At 49.7% G+C, this 19171-nt stretch overlaps 1 protein-coding gene across 4 annotated transcripts in view; it reads right to left on the bottom strand.

Moving 5' to 3' along the window:
* Positions 1-3065: 3065 nt before the first annotated feature.
* Positions 3066-19171, bottom strand: part of arhgap24 (Rho GTPase activating protein 24) — a 57843-nt gene continuing 41737 nt past the window's right edge. For all 4 annotated transcript variants that reach the window (XM_080018474.1, XM_080018475.1, XM_080018477.1 and 1 more), the window contains 7 exons: positions 13871-13993; positions 10535-10742; positions 8267-8399; positions 7697-7770; positions 7463-7584; positions 6140-7337; positions 3066-5519 (listed from right to left, as the gene is read on the bottom strand). In XM_080018474.1, coding sequence (XP_079874600.1) covers positions 5255-5519; positions 6140-7337; positions 7463-7584; positions 7697-7770; positions 8267-8399; positions 10535-10742; positions 13871-13993 — 2123 coding nt within the window. In that variant the 3' untranslated portion in view covers positions 3066-5254. The remainder of the gene's footprint in view (positions 5520-6139; positions 7338-7462; positions 7585-7696; positions 7771-8266; positions 8400-10534; positions 10743-13870; positions 13994-19171) is intronic.

Genomic DNA, 19171 nt, shown 5'->3' with positions numbered 1-19171 from the left:
CGAACCACACAGGCAAGGGCTCACAGGGGGAGTCCGGTGGCTTCGGGGTCTGGACTGGACTCTGGACGTGATGGGTCTGAACATTTCCAAAATATGTTTCTTCTTCTTCTTCTTCTTCTTCTTCTTCTTCTTCTTCTTCTTCTTCTTCTTCTTCTTCTTCTTCTCTTCCGGTAACATCCCGTATCGATGAGGTCTCGAAAAGACTTGAATTGCGCGTGACGTCCCTTTCATCCACCCCGGGTGTGCGTGCGTGTGTGTGTGTGTGTGTGCGTGCCTCCCCAATCCACAGCACCGCAGCATGTTGGTCTGAATCGTCACCACCACCACCACCTCCACCACCACCACCACCACCACCACCACCACCGAGTCCCCTTTGTGGTGTTAATGGAAAAAAAATAAAAAATAAAAAAAAAGGAGGAGGTTTTTACGCTTCTATATGATTGTCTAAAAATAATAAAACAGAGGGATGTTAGGACGACAGGGGGGGGGGTTGGACATACTTCCGCCTGGAGGTCCCCGTGGTGTGAAACGGATGAGTCCCTCCCGCGGGGCGCATCTGTTTATTTATGGATTTATTTATTTGTTGATGCACTGAAACTGGATACGGCAAGTGCCTTTTGGGAACGATGCGGTTGTTTTTTTTTTCCTCAATGTAAAACAGAACGAATCGCTTTTTTTTTTTAAATTTAATTAAATTTTTTCCGCGTGGAGCGCCCGGTGTTTCCGCCGGTTTGACAGGATTGATGGTGTGGTGTGGGGTCACAATGCAATAATGATACCGTCCCTATTTTCGTTTTTTATTTTTTCACATTTTTTTTTTGTTGTTCTTCTCCACTCCGCCCTTTTTATATTTTCTATTTTTAATTTTTATTGAGTTGTACAAATCGCCTCTCGCCACTAGAAGCGTAACGTCCGGTCCCTACAAGTACGAAGAATGAACCTCCGGGAAACTCCACCAGCCTCAGGACGTAGCACCCTCACCTCGTCAAACCCCTCCCTGACGTCACACGATCGTTCCGCCCTTTCGATAATAAGTCGTTTGAAAAGTGTCATGACAACCTCCTCTATACACGCAAGTCAAGGCTCCCACCACCTCACCACCGAACTTATCTATCGAATCGCGTGTCGTTCCGGGGTTCTTTCGGTGTATTTTCGCCGAGTGGGCATCTCGTTCGTTCCATTCCCCCTTTGCACCACTTAACCAAATAGGATAAAGGGATTTTTAGGTTTGCACCACTCTATGTCACGCTCATACTCAGGTTTAGCGAAAAATACGCTTGTCGAACGGGCGCGGAATTGAACGGGGAACGTCTCGGTTTGGATCCGCTTAACCGGGCTGCGTTCAGGACAAGGACGATTCACCGCCCACGAGCGGCGGTGAATCGCCAGCATCTATGGGTGAGCGAGGGCGGGGTCTCCAGGGCGGGCCGCGGTCAGCCGGGCTTCAGGGGAGCGGTCGAGGCTCGTTTAAAACAGGGTGGAACTGCGACTTATTCATATTGTTTTTGAAAACGACGGACCACATTTCGACCACTAAGTTGAACCCTCGTGCGCTGTCGTAACACCGCCCAATTGATTTTTATTTCCACCCTTGGATCAAAAGGTGCAGTGTGTAGAATTTAGCGGCATCTGGCGGTGGGGTGCGCACCACGGCGGCCCGCGTGGAAGCTCGCAAAAAAGGGGGCGAAAGGCCCTCTCGAGAGCCGGTGTTTGGTTTGTCCGTTCTGGGCTTCTGTAGAACGATGGCGGTGCAACACGGCGGCCTCCGTGAAGCGTACCCGCTCCCTACGTAAATAAAAACGGCTCATTCTAAGGCAACGCAAACGCAACGATTCTCATTTTCATGGGATTATACACAAATTAAAACATACTTATATAACGTTCTATTTCGGCCAAGTCCCGTCCCCTAAATTCTACTAACTGCACTTAAGGAACTGTTAGTGTGTTCTGGTCACGATTACACAAGTTGAAGCATGTTCTTTGTTTTTGTTTGTTTGTTTGTTGTTTGTTTTTTCCGAATGTGAACATTTTTATTTTTAATTTTTTTGCGACAGAAAATCCACTGAGACCATTGTGTCTTTCGAAAAAGGTGCTTTTGATGGCAAAACAAAGTCCAGATATTTATCTTTTCTGCAGACAATGGGGGAAGTGAGCGCTGAATGTAAAGGTTTTCTATGATGCACATCAATGCTGATCTGCCCTGTCGTCAGTGCGTGCGTGCGTGCGTGCGTGCGTGTGAAACAAACCAAACTCAAGTCTTGAGTCTGAATGGGATCGGAGGCGCTGACTTGACCAGACAAGTCCTCGGTTTGTCGTGGAAAAAAAAAGCCTCCGTTCACTCATAACACTGCATCTGTTGGGAAATAACTCCCTCGTCCACCTTCACTCACGTTCACTGTAGACGTAGGAAGTTGAGGAATGTCATTTGATTAAAAAAATAATAATTGGTCGTTCAGTCTCCTGCAAAAGTTGAGTCATCGTTATAATATTATAATTTAAATTTTTATCTCTTTAAAAGCTTCCAGTAAATATTTTGCTCCGATTTGTTTTGAGGGGCCTGAATTAAAGATTCAATATACAAATGTTCATTCTCAGCGATTCATGAGTAAACTGAGTGCTGTCCGTGTGGTCCGGCTGCTGTCACAAAATAAGAAAAACATAATAAATGCTGAGGTGGTGGGATCATCACAAGCAGAAATCCCCATCAAATGATAAAAGTGAAATGACATCAATGATCAGCGACACACACACTGAAGGGGGCGGCGGGTTATGTCATGCAATGACAGTGCTTATACATGTTTAAGAGAATTTAATGTGAAAAATGTAACTTTAAATGAAACCCCGTAAATGCCCAATCAGGCGGCGAGTTTCTTTAATATTTTCTTTTTAAAAAAAAATGTATTTTCCTTTGTATTGATTCGATAAAGGCCGCGTCACGGTTTAGGAGATGTGTGTGTACGTTTCACGCCCATGATCTCGAAGCTTGGGGGGGGGGGGGGGGGACGCGTTCCGAACGCAAGTCAAGAATGAATCAAGTGCAAAAAGAAAAAGAAGTGGTTAAAAAAAAAAAAGAAAAGAAAAAGACTGAAAGCTGTAACTGTAAACACTCAACATTTTAAAGGAACTGTGTATGTAAAAATAGTATATGTATGTGATTGAAAATAAACAAAACCTTTGACCTTGGAAAGCGGTGTTCGTTTGTTTTCTTTATTTCCAGCGGTTAATGCTATTTGTAGTTATTAACATAACTATGACTCCATTCGCCCTGCTGGGAACAAAATGAACTTATTTTACGTTGCAATCACTGGTGGCTGTCTTTTTCTGGCCTACATATAATTCATATATATATATATATTTATATATATATTCATATAACACCTTCTCTTGTAAAAAAAAAAAAAAATGAATCCGGTCATTTCTCATATAAGAACATAACTTCTTCCAGACCGAACTCAGGCGCTCGTTTCTTCCACTTGCCTCAAGTCTCAACCCCAAAACGCCCGCGGCGGAAGAGGCGCGCGCTGGAAGCCGCGTGTTTATTCGCAGCGATTCGTTTGAACTCGACGCGTTGGGCCACTTTACACGCCGAGTATCACGTCACGGAAAAGGCTCCAACCGCCCCGCGGCCCTCTCCTCTTCCCTCCTCTGATCTGTGTTCTCTCCGTAATCCGCTTCTCCGCCTGGAAACCCACGGAAGGTGTCGACACTGTCGGCTCGGTTTAAGCCTGTCATCTCCTGCTGAAGGGCCCGAAACCCGGTCGTGGTCTGCGCATTCCAGAGTTCCCTTAGAACACTGGCAAAAGGAGGATCTACGCCAATCATAGTTATGTGAAGTGTGTGTGTGTGTGTAGAACTGGGCCACATCTACCACATCTGTGACCCGTCCTCCATTCGACCCGTTAACACGCCACATGTGGATACGTGAATATACTTACATCGTCATTTTGCACACAGCGTATCCTATATCGCAGCCGCCTTTGAAACTGAAAAAATACTAAAATAATACGTAAAAACAATCCCCGCAAACCGCTGAGATTCCGAGCTCGTCCCTCGCCCTCGGTTTACGGCCTGGGGTCCACGGCGGCGCTGCACGCGCGGGACGACACCTCCGGCGACAGCAACGCAAAGTCCAAGTCTCCCGCCATCAGCGGTCGAACCGCCATCCCAGCACAACTTTGAGACATTGTTTAATTCATGTTTTTAAATATACAAATACCAACGCTCTGGACAAAAAATAAAATGTTACAACTGAGAGCATTCACAGAATGAAACGACATGGCTCTTTACAGGGACAATGTGAGCTGTTATTACAAAACGGTATTAGATTCGTGACGTAAGTCAATAACTTATAGGGAATTCCACCCGGCGACCCGATCTGGAAGTCTCGGGAATTCATTTTCACGAGCTGCAGAGCGCCCTCCGCCGTCGGCGTTCCCGCGGCCCGGGCGGGCGCCGCCCCCCGACGCGCTTAAAGCCACAGCCCAGACTGAGAAGCAGAAGTTATCTACAGAATATTTACAGTTACAGACGCTTTCCTTTTTGGTCACGGGGAGAATGTAGCGGCACAGAAGCACAGACACATTGACAGAATATCGATCGACTGACAACAGGGACGATGACAGTTCAGTACCACCTCTTAAAATATACACGTAAGTGCGAGGGAAAGCCTTGTTTAAAAACGACAACAAAAAAAATATGTATCACGCGTCCGTCGCTCTGCTTAAATATCAGGTAAACATTAAAATATGACTTCACATACGCACTGTATACATGTCGCCCGGTTTGCTCGCAACTGTATCTCCTTATATACACAGTCACTGAATGAGAACGCAGAACAGTACATTGTTTATTATTTGGTTGGATCACAAAGGGGAGTATGGGGGAGTCGTCACGTGGTCACTCGGTGTTTCCGAGTGGAGAGTCTCGGTTCGATATTTGTTTTAACGAAACCCTGTCTAATCGAGTCCAATTTGAATAGCGGAGATTTTTCCAAGTCCCAGGAAGGGGCACCACCGGGCGAGTCAGAGGGCGCATGCAGCGGTAGTCGACCGGCTCAGACGGGCTTAAACCGTTTTTTAGTCGGCATCGTCGTCTTCGTGCAGGTTTTTTTTTGGGGGATCCCATTTTCCTGCTAAGCCGCTCTCGAAGCGTCAGGACATAAAAAACCTTCCTCTCCCACTCTCAATAATTCACATTATAACCGTCGCAGGGTTTTCCCTCTCGATCGGAACGCCGCGGACCCCTGACGGTGTCGTCACTGGATCCAGATGCTGTTGGCGCGGTCGGGCAGACGGGGGTCGGTGGCCGGCGCGCCGCCGCCCGCCGTGAGGTCCCCGAAGGTGGAGAAGAACTGCTCCATTTCCTTCTGCAGCATCTGGTTCCGCCGCTCGGCATCGTCCTTGGCGCGCTCCGCGTTGCGCAGTTTGATCTCCGCCATGGTGTACTTCTTCCGCTCCTGGTCCAGCTCTTCGTGGAGGCTCACCATTTCCGTCTCCAGCTCCAGGTTACGCTGTTCCAAGCTGCGGCGAGGGATCAGAGGAGGAAAATACGCTAGAATAAATAATCACCTCGTCACGATATGCCTGCCTTAGGGAAAAAAAAACCCAAAACTGGAAATCTGTTCTTCTCAAGCACCCTCGAGATCCTATTCATGAGATATGTGGCACTCATTATATGCACAAGTCCTGCAATAGGTTCTCCTTCTAGGTGTGTGCAATGAAGAAGGCCAATCAGTATTAAATTGGACGCATATTCTCAGGACCCTGGCACAAGGTATAACATCCCCCCCCCCCCCCCCCCCCCCCACTTTAAGATAAGCCAGCTGTGCAGCGGTAGACATTCAACGTTTAGAAACTTCTTCTCAGTATTTTGAAATTTGCAATTTCTCTGCATTTTACCCATCCAATTAGCTGACGTGTCTAGGAGCAGTGGGCTGCCATATAGAGGCGCCCGGGGAAAAGTGTCTTGCTCAAGGACACATCAGCACGCTACCAGGAGGAGCCGGGGATCAAACCGGCAACCTTCCGCTTACTAGACGACCCGCCCGTATATGTACCGGTGAACACTGCTCCGTGATCTGTGCTCTATCAAACGCTTTCTGATATATTGATATTATAAACCTGACGGGCGGGAACCCTACCTCTTTATCCTGGCCTCATACTCGTTCTTCTGCTTGTGCATCTCTTGTTTGAGGCTGGTCACCAGGCTGTGGAGCGCGCTGTGGCCGCTGGTCCCGTTGTTGAGTGGGAAGCCATCGCTGTTGTCGCTGCTGCCGGTTCCCCGGCGGCTCCGCCCTCCTCCGTCTCCGCCCCCGCCTCCCCTGCCGTCCCGCCCCTCCGCCTCGCCGCCTCCGGCGACCAGGGAGGCGTTGCTGTCCTGAGCCGGGCCGTCCAGGTCCTCGAAGTGGCCCCCGTACGCGTCCTGTTCGGGGCAGGTGGTGGTGGAGGAGCGGCAGGAGGTGGAGTTGTCGGGGAGGGAGATCTCGCAGGACGACGTGGACCACGTGGCGCTGTCCACGCTCTGCTTGTCCTCGCAGCCGCTGCTCAGGCAGTTGGCGCTCGTCTGGCTCTGGTGCTGGAGGTTCTGGTGGTTCAGCTGCACGTTGTCGTACGTCGACAGGCGGTTCTGGCTGGGGGCCTGTTCCCCGCCGTGGCAGTCCCGCATCTTGTTGTTGTCCCGCAACGTGACGTGGCCGTTCGGCGCCCAGAGCCCGTTGCGGCCGTTCTGGCTCCCGTTGACCGCGTCGGTACCGGAGACCCCCATGCGCGCGAGGGTGTTCCCGTTTCCCCCCAAACTGCCTCCGCCGGCGACCCCGCTGGTTCCCATTTTTGTCCCCGAGCCTTTGAGCGGCCCGTTGCGCCGCGCCGGTAAGCCGCCTCCGGGAAGCGTCTGGCTCTTCTCTAGGGTGGGGTCGGCGGAGGGCGAGGAGGAGCTGAAGGAGCCGTTCGTCACGATGCCGCTGCCCTTGCTGAACGCCGGGTTTTTCTTGACTATCAGCGGCGGACTGCGGGTCAGGTCGAACCGTCCCACGAGGCTGTTCCTGGGACTGGCGGAGCGCGGGGAGCCGCCGCTGTTCGCGTGCGGCTGGTGCGAGGGGGACTCGGGTGATTCCCAGACGCACTGCCGAAATGTCTTTGTGTTGTTGTTCTCGGCGTTTTGGTTTTGGCCCGCCGCCGCGGCGGCGATGGCGTGCTTCGTGGAGGTCGGTTGTTGCCGCGGTAATTCGTTATTGTTGTTGTTCGCCAGTTCCAGCGCCATGGAGATGTCCTGGTCGCAGGGGAACAGCACATCGTGGCAGCCAATCAGAACCGCCATCAACTGCTGGACCAGGACTGTACCTGACAACCAGAACACCACCTATGAATAAGCAGCTGAGCTCTGTCTGGGATGATGATATCATCCATAAACAGAGAATTACAAGAATAGGGGAATTTTTGTGACCATCTGGGATGTACACACTGACCTTCTATAATTGCTACCGGATCCTCAATCTTTGGCCTCAGGATATTCGGCCCAAAGACGGTGGCCAGGTTCTGGACACTCATTTTATTAACTCCTGAATACGACTGGACTTCATCTAGAAACCTGTGATGAAGAAAACAATTTCCGCTTAGTTCATCACCGCGACGATAAAAATTCCAACACCATCTCAAAATTGTATTGTTAATAGTGTGAGAATGCGAGCCCGTGGTTGTACCTGCAAATGTACTTGAGAAGATTGTAGTTGACAGGTGGGAGGCTCTCCACTAGTTTCCTCAATTCAGCAACGCCCTAGAAATCAGGTACAAACATTTAAGCACATCGGCACACGGATTATTAATAATATAAAAACATATTACAGATTACAATACAGAAACATATTTTTCTGTATTGTTAATACTATCTAAGTATCAAAGTTTGAAACGATATATTTCGAACCCCAACGTGCTTATGTTGACGCATTGTTAATATGCAAATGTAATGAAAGCATAAGTTATGGGATATTTAATTTGCAGCCAAGAGAATTGTCAAATTCCTAGAAAAAAAAAAAAAAAAAAAAAAAAAAAAGTTTAATCCACAGTCGAGGTGGACACAATATTAAAATTAAAAGCGCGACAAAATATCCCAGGAAAGGAATATAAGGAAAATTCCGCCGCACGTCAAAATCGCATCGTATTTTTCAGACAAAGTCAGGTTGGCGGCTCACGAGATGCAACGCGTATCCCTAACATTTTGGGGCGATAATGACGCCGAGAGACCCCTCCCCGTTGAAGTGCCGAGCTCTCACCGCCGCGTCGTCCGTGCCGAGGATCTTGGTGCAGCTCAGGAAGTCCTCATACTTGGAGAAGGGCACCACCGGCTCGGGCAGCTCCCTCAGATACAGCTTGAGTAACGACGCCACCGTGTGGACATCTGTGTCGCTGCAAAGGCGACACGCAGACAGAGCCGTGACGAGGACGGAGTTCACCAGGCAAACACCACACATCCGAGCGTCAAAATAAATAGATAAACAAATAAATCGGTGACCGGGGCTTGGAAAGAGCAGAAAATAAAAGGAGAAGGGAAGTTGTGCAAACATGAGCGGCGGCACGGCGTGGGTGTGTCATAATAACAGCCGAAACATTAGCGAAGCACCTATAGGGAATCGTCCTCTGTTTTATTAAGAAGGCCCGATGGATGATGTATCGGCGCTGTCCCCGGCAATCCAATCCGGGTTTTATTTATAGGTGTCAGAGGTGAGATTGTTAGAGGTGCGGTATGCGGCGCGGGGTTGGAGCAGGACGGGAATTGAAGGGCGGGGAGGGGAGGAGGTCGGAGGTGGCGGGGGGGCCGGGATTCCATCACTCAAGCGCCACGTCTGTCATCCTGAGTTATAGATGAAGATATCACATCGCAGCAGCAGCTTTGCCATTTAAAGCCGTCACTGGCACCGGCGCCCTCAACACATAAAATTAAACGCGCTGTCATGTCATTCAGTTCGGCTGTCGGCGTTTTATAAGGCCCGGCCTTGAGATCTCTTTTTCATTTCCGTGCAAGTTATGAGTTGTTTTGCAATTGGCTATGATAATATTCCGAAATGCTTTCGATGGAGGTCCAGAGCCACTTTCAATGTTTGCACCGACAAACAATATTAGGATTACAATGCAAAGGAATGTAAGTAAAAACACGAGCACCTTTTCAGGCAATGAAAGAGGAAATGTCGAATCCACACCACAAAAAAATAAGCTTAATTTGCCCTATTCTCCCTTTTAATTCTCTTAATAAGGCAGGATTATTATGGCTCTTCCCTGCAGATCGGCTCTATGGTACCTGCATTTCTGTCAGGAATGACTCATATAATCACCTTCTGTTTTCGCTTCCCGACACCTCTGCTTTGTGACTTAAAAAATTCATTGACGTCTGGCACTTGTGAAGGTTTTTGTCTTTATATAGTCAACAATTCTAGCACTGTTTAATTCAAAGAGCGACACAATAAAATGTCACTGAAAAATGAAGGCGCCAAATACTTCCTATGTGTGTGTGTGTGTGTGTGTGTGTGTGTGTGTGTGTGTGTGTGTGTGTGTGTGTGTGTGTGTGAGAGAGGGAGAGCTACGGAACAAATTTGTTGAATCTTCGTCACTGCCTGCACATGTTTTGTTACAGCTACAGTATAAACGACCTCTCTAAATGGTAAATCAGAGGGTTGACTCAGTGGGTGTATGTTAATAATGCTTTAAAATAGTCTTTCATCTGCTTTAACATATGCCTCGTTTGAGAGGCCCGGTGGAAATGTATAAAGTAAGGCAAGCAGAAAGTATTGTTTGAAGTATTTTTATATAAATATTTCTGTCGAGGGTCTCTTATGTGCCTTACAATGAAAGCTCAAGAACAGACCATATCCTCACTTTCCTGATTGTAACTTGTGTTCATTTTAATTCTTTCAACTCATAGGAGATATAAATAGAGAGGAATTATAACTATCTGTATTGATATGAAATTGAATATTTCTGACTGCGTTTGCTTCACTTGCCACTGACTAAACCAAATTCATCTCGCAACTGGAGAAACCAATAAATACGATGCGACTGTTGACATCTCTTTTTCCAATGTTCATTGTGCAATAATAGTTCTTTGTCTACCCCGGTATGTTGAAACTGTTCAAATTAGTAAAAAATACATAAAAAATAAAAAAATCTAATTATTTTTATATAGTACGTATATGTATGTGCTGCTTTACCTTGCAGCCATCTGTCTTTCTACCATCTGGTGAGCAGCATCAATAGCCCATTAAGATCTAGCGCCATCAAGTGTTGTATATGACACGTAGCTGAATCAAATGTTTCAAGTTCAACACAACTACTACCACCTTTTTTTCTAAACTCAACAAACTCTCTTGAAATAAAGAAACCTGGCGGGAAAAACAGCACAGTTATCCGAGTTCCCCTGAACGCAGCATTTACGTCCAAGCTTTCCCGGGTTCCCGTGAACGCAGCATTTACGTCCAAGTTTCCCCGGGTTCCCCTGAACGCAGCATCGCTTCCTGTTTCAGGGGAGCTTTCCGGCGTGTGCGACTTACCAGTCAAAGGAGGGTTTCTCTCCGCAGTCGAACGCGTCCTGCAGCTCCTTGACGAGGTTCGCCTGCCCCGGGAGCCGGAACAGGCCCTCCTCCTGCAAGCCCCACTGTCGGATGAAATCCACGCACTGCTCCACCAGCATGGGGGCCAGCTTGTTCCCGAACCGCCGCTCGTACCGCACCGTCTCCTCTAACTTCTGTCCGAAGATGCCTGAAACACAAGCCGCGTCGGGGGGTTGTTGTTTTTTTTGTCGACGTCATTGCGCTTCTCAACGCGCTCAAAGAGGGTCGTGCGTTGGGCGCTCGAGCACGTTTCGCGAGTGCAGCGAAACGTCAAATGCTTCCCAAAGACTTTTGAATTGATGACCTTGACGCCGAAGCCGGGCGGACGGTCTCGATCGAGCGCCGGGGTCCTTAGCGCGACGATTAGATCCCTCGCTTCGGAGAAAAGGCCGAATTTCCCCCATTTTTCGGGATTAAGGCCGGCCTCCCTGGGAGGTTTTGAGTCCACATGGTTTCTCGCTCTCCAGACACAGAAAGAGGTACGCACAGGTGGTGCGACGCGGCGCCTCGAAGCGGCTGACTTACGCTAAGCCTGCCGCGCCCCTCCCGCTTCCGACAACCTTTGACCACATTTTCCCCGGTGGAAATTATTTGTAGGTTTTGCGGGACACACTGCACGTGAGACCATGCTGTTTTTTCCACGCACGCTAATACGGCGCTCATGCTGTATGTGGGGCAGTGCCTGTATTAAAATGCTGCTTCCCATAATTTATTAACGTTCGAAAATATTTTAAGGGACAGTGATACGAAATGTTATTTAAAACGACAGTACATCCAGAGCCTACGGCAACGCATGGCAGGTTCCCGGTAGGAAGCAACGCACCTTCCTGTTTCTAGTCTCTGTGGTTAGCGCGGATGGAAGCAAAAGATTGATTTGTAACAAAAAGATTGATTTGAGGAGGCACAAAAGAGTGAATAAAACCCTGAAAAAAAACAAAAAAAAAAAACCCCAAAACGGATTAAATGAGCGGTTTGTGACCATTTTCTTTCCCCGCATAGCAACGGTATAAACATAAAGAGCGTGTAATTATTTTTGGGCACCTCGTTTTTGAAAGGAGATTTGCCCAGAATCCATTTAACAGTGAAAAGTGAAAAGTGCAGCTGAGCGATAAGTTCCTCGGTAATAAAGCGCTCAATGAGTTCGTGCCATGAAGGGTTGTACATGATAAAGGCCTGGGTTTCAAAAACGGCAAACTTGTCCTTGAACACTGACTTGGCAAAAAATTACATTTATTGTGTCCCTGATATTGATAGATGTAGCCATTCCACGATTAAGAAATTCACGTGCTTTTAGTGATATATGACTTCACTCGCTGGTGCCCTAGTGGTCATGGGGTGGTGCACTCACCCACCCTGAAACCCTCACACACAGTTCATTGATTAGTGTGGTGGGGGTTTCCCAGCATGGCAACAGCCTACAGATGCAACATTTTAAATAAATAAAAAAATAATAATAATAAAATAAAAAAAAAATATATATATATGTTTTTGACATGCAAATCTGACATTCGTGGCAAAACGTCGGAGGAAATTTAAAAATTTAATTTAAAAAAAATTAAAATAATAATCTAGAAACATTCCCGGAGAAAATAAAGCGGCTGCCAGCCTTGCAAAGATGGCGGGAGCTTTTAACCAACAGCCAGGAAATGATTGAGTCGTTCCTGTACGTCCGGGGGTTCATCGAGTGCCACTCCGCCTCAGTGAGTGTCAAGTGGCTGTAAATACTATATCAACGGCTCGACACCAAATACATACGGTACGTCTAACACACACACACAAATATGGGCATCGTTAAAGTAGCCCGCATGCCCATTTGAAAGACAAATATTACAATTTTCCTTTAATACCGACAGGATAGCATGTGTGGGGTAAACATTTGAACCTTAATATAGCAAATGCTTTACACACACACACACACACACACACACACACACACACACACACACACACACACACACACACACACACACACACACACACACACACACACACACACACACACACACACACACACACACGGCGAAAGATTAAATAAATTTGAATTCGCCCGTCAAGTTTTTTTCATGAATTGATTCGATAGAGAGGAGTCAACTACCAAAAAAAGGATCTTTTTTTTTCTTTGAATTAAAGATACTGCCACATGTGCAAAGGCAAAATTAAAATTCAGAAAGTACCGCGTCGACATAAAAATCCTACTTGCGTACGAATTATTAACGACACAAATATATAAAAGGTTCTAGCCGCATGTACTGGCAGCACGAAAAGCTGAATATATACACTATCTAATCTCAGATATATATATATTTTAAGGAGGGTTGCAGATTTCCTTTTCATTATCCAATCCAAAATGCGAATTAAACCGTCAGACTCATCACTTTAAAAATGTCCAAAAATGGCAGGCTTCAAATGCACCATTTGAGGTTACCATCAGTAATATCTCTGGACATCCAGATGGAGAGGCCACAGCTGCACATCTTGCAGAGCGTCGGGCTTCAAGCCGCCGAGACGTTAGTCCAAGGGGGTCAAGAGCTAATTCCACTTCATAAAGAGAGCGTTCAGCAGAAACGTGACGGCGAGAAACAAGCGCGGCCCCCGGCCCCGATGATGTTCTAGGTCGAGCACAGAGGCTCATTATCGGGAGCTTCCCCCTTCTGCCCATCGGTCCGCGGCAAGTGGGAAAGGGCCCCTAGATTTTAATCGCACCTCAGGGGCGTCGACCGGCCAATGGGCTCTCCGGAAAAGGAGCCGGAGCCCCGGAGCTTTATGTGTGAGCCTACGCGTGCTTTGACAGAGTGACGGATGGGGGGGGGGGGGGGGGGGGGGGCTTCGCTCCACTTCGGCCCGGGCCCCGTTCGCCGCGATGGCATCTTTTGACGAGCGGCCCCGTCCTTTTGAAGGGCAGTCAACTGCGATGGACATCGAGCTCGGCGCGCTGAAAAAACAGAGGGGGCGGGGGGTGGGGGGGGGCTCATCTTCCCGTCCGTTCACAGCGCCGCCCCCGCACCGCCCGCGGGGGAGGCTGGAGCGCTGCCTCGTTCGCACACAATAAGGCCAATGTTAGCCCCCCGGTGCCACCAATAACACGCCGCCGGAGCCCAGCAGGAAGCGCGGCAATCAGCACATTGGTGCCACATAAGTCAATAGGAACTCAACGGGAACAATTAGACCAGCGCCGACCAACGGCATGTAATGTGATGTTTTCCACGATTTCCCGGCCGGTTCATAAGCTACGGTGGGGTTTTTTTTTTTTTGGTTGTTTTTTTTTTTTTTACTGACCTCCGCCAAAAGGTGCCCATATCACCCTGCGGATGGTTTTCACCCAATCCTCCATGTCATTCTGGGTGTTGGCCATAAGCAGGTAGGTCTCATGGTTTGAGGTCATCCGCTCCTTGTCTCCTCCTGTTGGGAAAATAAAACATACACGTTAAATTCAATTAGATGCTTTTTTTTTTTTTTTTACTCAATTTCCAAGCACCCTCGGAGTGCCATTTTTCGTTTCTCGGGGAAAGTCCACACGCGATAGCGAGTGATATTTTGGATTAAATAGATAGATAGACTGCATTTTGCACCCAAACACACGGAGACGTTTTAACGCGTTATTATAACAATAATCCAAGCAAAATTCGTGGGAGTACAAAACTGCAGTTTTTCAAGGAAAATTTATCTGGAGGATTTAAAGTGGTCTTCTTGCACACAGATGATGTCATCAAAGAGTGTGATGGCATCTCTTGACCCGGGGTTAATCCTTCATCAGGCCCCGGTCCTGCTGTCTTGGCCGCGGGCACTCAGCTGATACTGGATACCTGCTGGTCCCGGAGGGGGGGTTGAGTCCGACTCACAAAACCAATTTGCGTTCAAGCTCATTACTGTGATTACCACGACGACAACGACGACGACAACAACAACAACAGCTGTTTCATTCCGGAACAAAACAACAGCTTGTCAAAAAAAAAAAAAAAAAAAAAGTTTTAAAACTTTTGTTAAATAACTGTTTACAGAAAAAAAAACGTGAAACACTATGGATCAATTATTCACGACTCCTTCCACAGGGATCTTTTATACAACCCTTTTATTCATTGTAATACAATAGGAGCTCGACTCCTCGGCTGTAGTAGATTTATTTATGGAGCAAAGCGCTATTTAGTTTCTACAGAGCGAGGGTTAAAGCTTTTTTCACTCAGGTTTAAAGATCAGGGGGAGGAAAACAATTAGGCCAAGGCCCTGTTTGTTAGACGGCCATCTGTTGCAACACACACACACACACACACACACACACACACACACACACACACACACACACACACACACACACACACACACACACACACACACACACACACACACACAGAGAGAGAGAGAACAGAAGACTTCAATGACTGAGGCAGCTGTGGTTGCACCTTGGCCGGTCGGATTGATGGATCTTGTCGGCCCCCGTCACGCAGCGTCTGCCGGCGTCCGCCCGGCGCCGCCAGTCGGGGGGACGCCTCGCGTTCGATCGGAATCTCCCGTAAGCCAACGGCTTAAACCCCGAGGTCGCGAGGAACCTCCGAGTCCGTTTCCCTGCCAAGATGGCAGCGGGGCGTCAGCGCGGACCCGCTTCAAATCCTCCCTTCGGAAACCGATGGGTGACAGCACGGACGCCGTATATCGTTTTCTTTTTGGGCGTAGTTTATGGATGGAACGCCGTCAGCGGCTGGAGCAGATGGCTGGCTAAATATTATGTGAAACAATCACACTGTGAAGTCATTTAGCTTTCCCTCAGCCAGAAACATGCACGGTATATTGAATCATACATTTTTTAAAAGAGTGAAAGACAAATACAAATCGTATCACTACTTTTACATTGAAATTACAAACTAAAGTGTATATTGTAATAAATGCTGTCACAAGCAAGGGTGATTGTGACAAAATATTTAATGTCAATATACAATGATCACACCTCCATGATAATACCTTGCCCCGGGTTAATACCTAGGCTACATAAATCCGCCTGGTTAGGTTTGCTTTATAAGTACTTGTCGCTGATCCAACAGAGAATATCCATCAAGATATTAAATTCATGACCTATATCCGGATCTGTGTTCTGGGGTCATCATTACATTTGGAGATGGCCTTGTCCTCAGGGTGCCATTCGTCTTGAACTGATGTTGTGATCTGTCTCTGATATGTTCATTATGAGCCACACAGCCCCCACCCACAACCCCCCAGCGGCTATTGACTTGCACTTACGGAGGACACATTGATTACACCCTGCACGCAATACACCCAGAGCACTACACCCTGCACGCAATACACCCTGCACACACTACACCCTGCACGCACTACGCTCCGCACGCACTACGCTCCGCACGCACTACACGCCGCACGCACTACACCCCGCACGCACTACTCCCCACAAGCACTACACTCTGCATGCACTACACTCTGCATGCACTACACTCTGCATGCACTACACTTTACGCGCACTACGCCCCGCACACACTACACCCCGCACACACTACACTTCGCATGCATTACACCCAACATGCACATCACCCAACATGCACATCACCCCGCACGCACTACTCCCCACAAGCACTACACCCCACACCCACTACATTTGATATACACTACACTTCACATACATTACACCTCACTTGCACTACACCTCACTTGCACTACACTTCAGATGCATTACAGCTCATGTGCACTAAACCTCACATGCACTACACAACACACTGCACCTAACACACACTACATTTCACACGCACTACACTTCACACGCACTACACTTCACAGGCACTACACATAATTGATTTGACTTGACTGATTGATTTGACTTTTCCAATTCCTACTGAAAGTCAACTGAACAAATGCAGTCCACTGAAAAAGTGGACTGCACTTGTTTAAAAATGTGTCCAGATAATTTCAAAAACTGTTATTAATAGCATTTGGTGGCTGTGATGAGACGGTGACTATATTTTGGCGACTTCAACAGCATTGTGAGAAAATGACACAACGTGCATTAGTCCTGCATTCGCCATGTGTAAAGCGCCACACAGTGGGTTTACAACGTTTCACAATCGCGACACATTTAGCGCCTAATATTCTGATTCTAAAACCAACTCCCCACTGGTTTTAAGCAGACATAAAGCCTCTGATCCGCCACAGAGCGTGCGTGCCACAAATTCCTCTCCGACATTGGAACATTTGGACGAGACAGTTGGCTCGGCAGGCACGTGAGAAACACCCCCGTTTGGGGTTATTGCGTCGCCGAGCGTGGACGCGAGACGGCTTCACGGGAAAAGACCGGAAAGAGAGAACCCCCGCTGCCACTTTCCCTCGTGACGAAAGCAGTGCGCTGGCAGAACCGAACTCCTCAATCGGAGCTCCGTCGTGAGCCACGGAGCGCCGACACCTTAAGTTTTTGTCGCCGCTTTCACGCTGGTCGTCTTTCCCCGTCGACGTTTGCAATCGTCGTTCATGATCTGAGAACAAGCGAGGGTGACCTGCCTGGTGCCGGTGCCGGTGCCGGTGCCGGTGCCGGTGCCGGTTACCGTCCCGCTGCCATCCGGCGCGTCGCTGATTGATCCCGCGTGGGGCGCGCTCGCGAGACGGGAGGCGGATCAAAGCGGGTCCGCGGTGTGCGAGTCAGCACGCGCCCCTGCTCGCCAGCTGATACAACTGATACACGTCATTACGTGTAGCTCTACCGGTGCAGAGAGAGAGAGGGAGGGAGGGAGGGAGGGAGGGAGGGGGTGGCGTGAGGGAGAGAGAGAGGGGGGGGGGGGCGGTAGAGAAGGAGAAGGGGGGGAAAGGGAAGGGGGAAGGAGAGGGAGAGGAGGTAGAGAGAGGGAGGATGAGGGAGGGGGGTGGCGTGAGGGAGAGAGAGGGGGGGGGCGGTAGAGAAGGAGAAGGGGGGGAGAAGGGGGAAGGAGAGGGAGTGGAGAGGAGGTAGAGAGAGGGAGGATGAGGGAGGGGGGTGGCGTGAGGGAGAGAGAGAGGGGGGGGGGCGGTAGAGAAGGAGAAGGGGGGGAAAGGGAAGGGGGAAGGAGAGGGAGAGGAGGTAGAGAGAGGGAGGATGAGGGAGGGGGGTGGCGTGAGGGAGAGAGAGGGGGGGGGCGGTAGAGAAGGAGAAGGGGGGGAGAAGGGGGAAGGAGAGGGAGTGGAGAGGAGGTAGAGAGAGGGAGGATGAGGGAGGGGGGTGGCGTGAGGGAGAGAGAGAGGGGGGGGGGCGGTAGAGAAGGAGAAGGGGGGGAAAGGGAAGGGGGAAGGAGAGGGAGAGGAGGTAGAGAGAGGGAGGATGAGGGAGGGGGGTGGCGTGAGGGAGAGAGGGGGGGGGGGGGCGGTAGAGAAGGAGAAGGGGGGGAGAAGGGGGAAGGAGAGGGAGGGGGGAGGGAGTGGAGAGGAGGTAGAGAGAGGGAGGGGGGTGGCGTGAGGGAGGGCGGTAAGAAGGAGAAGGAGGGGGGAGGGAGAGGAGGTAGAGGGGATGAGGGAGGGGTTGGCGGTGGAGAAGGAGAAAGAGGGGGGAGGGAGGGCGGTGGAGAAGGAGGGGGGAGGGAGGGAGGGGGAAGGAGGCGAGAGGAGGTAGAGAGAGGGAGGGAGGCAGAGGGGATGAGGGAGGGGGGTGGCGGTGGAGAAGGAGAAAGAGGGGGGAGGGAGGTGGAGGGGATGAGGGAGAGAGGTGGGGGGAGGGTGGTGGAGAAGGAGGGAGGGGAGAGGGAGGGAGGCAGAGGGGATGAGGGAGGGGGGTGGTGTGAGGGAGAGAGAGGGGGGGGAGAAGGGGTAAGGAGAGGAGAGGGAGGGAGGGGGAAGGAGGTGAGAGGAAGGTAGGGAGGGGGGTGGCGTGAGGGAGAGAGAGAAAGGGGGAAGGAGAGGGAGGGCAGAGGAGGTAGAGAGCGAGGGAGGGGGGAAGGAGGGGAGAGGAGGTAAAGAGAGAGGGAGGGGAGGGAGGCAGAGAGAAAGGGAAAGAGAGAGGGGAGGGAGGGGAGAGAGAGTGATAGAGAGGGAGGGAGGGGAGAGAAAGCAAGCATGAGGGGCTAGAGAGAGCGCGAGAAAGAGGGAGGGAGGTTGAGAGAAAGGGAGGGAGGAGAGGAGGGGGTAGGGAGAGAGAGAGAGAGAGAGAGGGGAGGGACGGAGGGAGGGGAAAGGGAGGTAGAGAGACTGAAGCGAAAGAGAAGAGAGAAAGAGGGTGAAGCGGGAGGTAGAAAGAGGGGAGAGATTGAGAGAGAGAGAGAGAGAGAGAAGCAAGGGGAGGAGGGGAGGGAGGCAGAGGGAAAGGGAAAGAGAGAAGGGAGGGAGGGAGGGGAGAGAGTGGTAGAGGGGGGAGGGAGAGGGAGAGAAAGCAAGAGGGGGGGGGTGGAGAGAGGGGAGGGTGTCAGTTCTCTTAAGGAAGTAACTGACCTCCCACTTCACCGTGGCCTGGCAGCTGCTGAAACAGGTAGAAGTAGCTGCTCTTTACTTGTTAGAATAATAATAAATACAGCTGCCGGCAGCACTATCGAGGGGCCAGTTGAGCCACGTTAGGTACTGTACGTGGTACTACCGGCATTTTCTTGGAACTTCCCGCGGCGCAAAAACTGTTGACACGCAGCACGA

This window comes from Zeus faber (genome assembly GCF_960531495.2).
Source record: "Zeus faber genome assembly, chromosome: 17".
Lineage (NCBI taxonomy): Eukaryota > Metazoa > Chordata > Actinopteri > Zeiformes > Zeidae > Zeus > Zeus faber.
The sequence above is the reverse complement of the archived record's forward strand: the minus strand, read 5'-3'. Positions and strand labels throughout refer to the sequence as shown.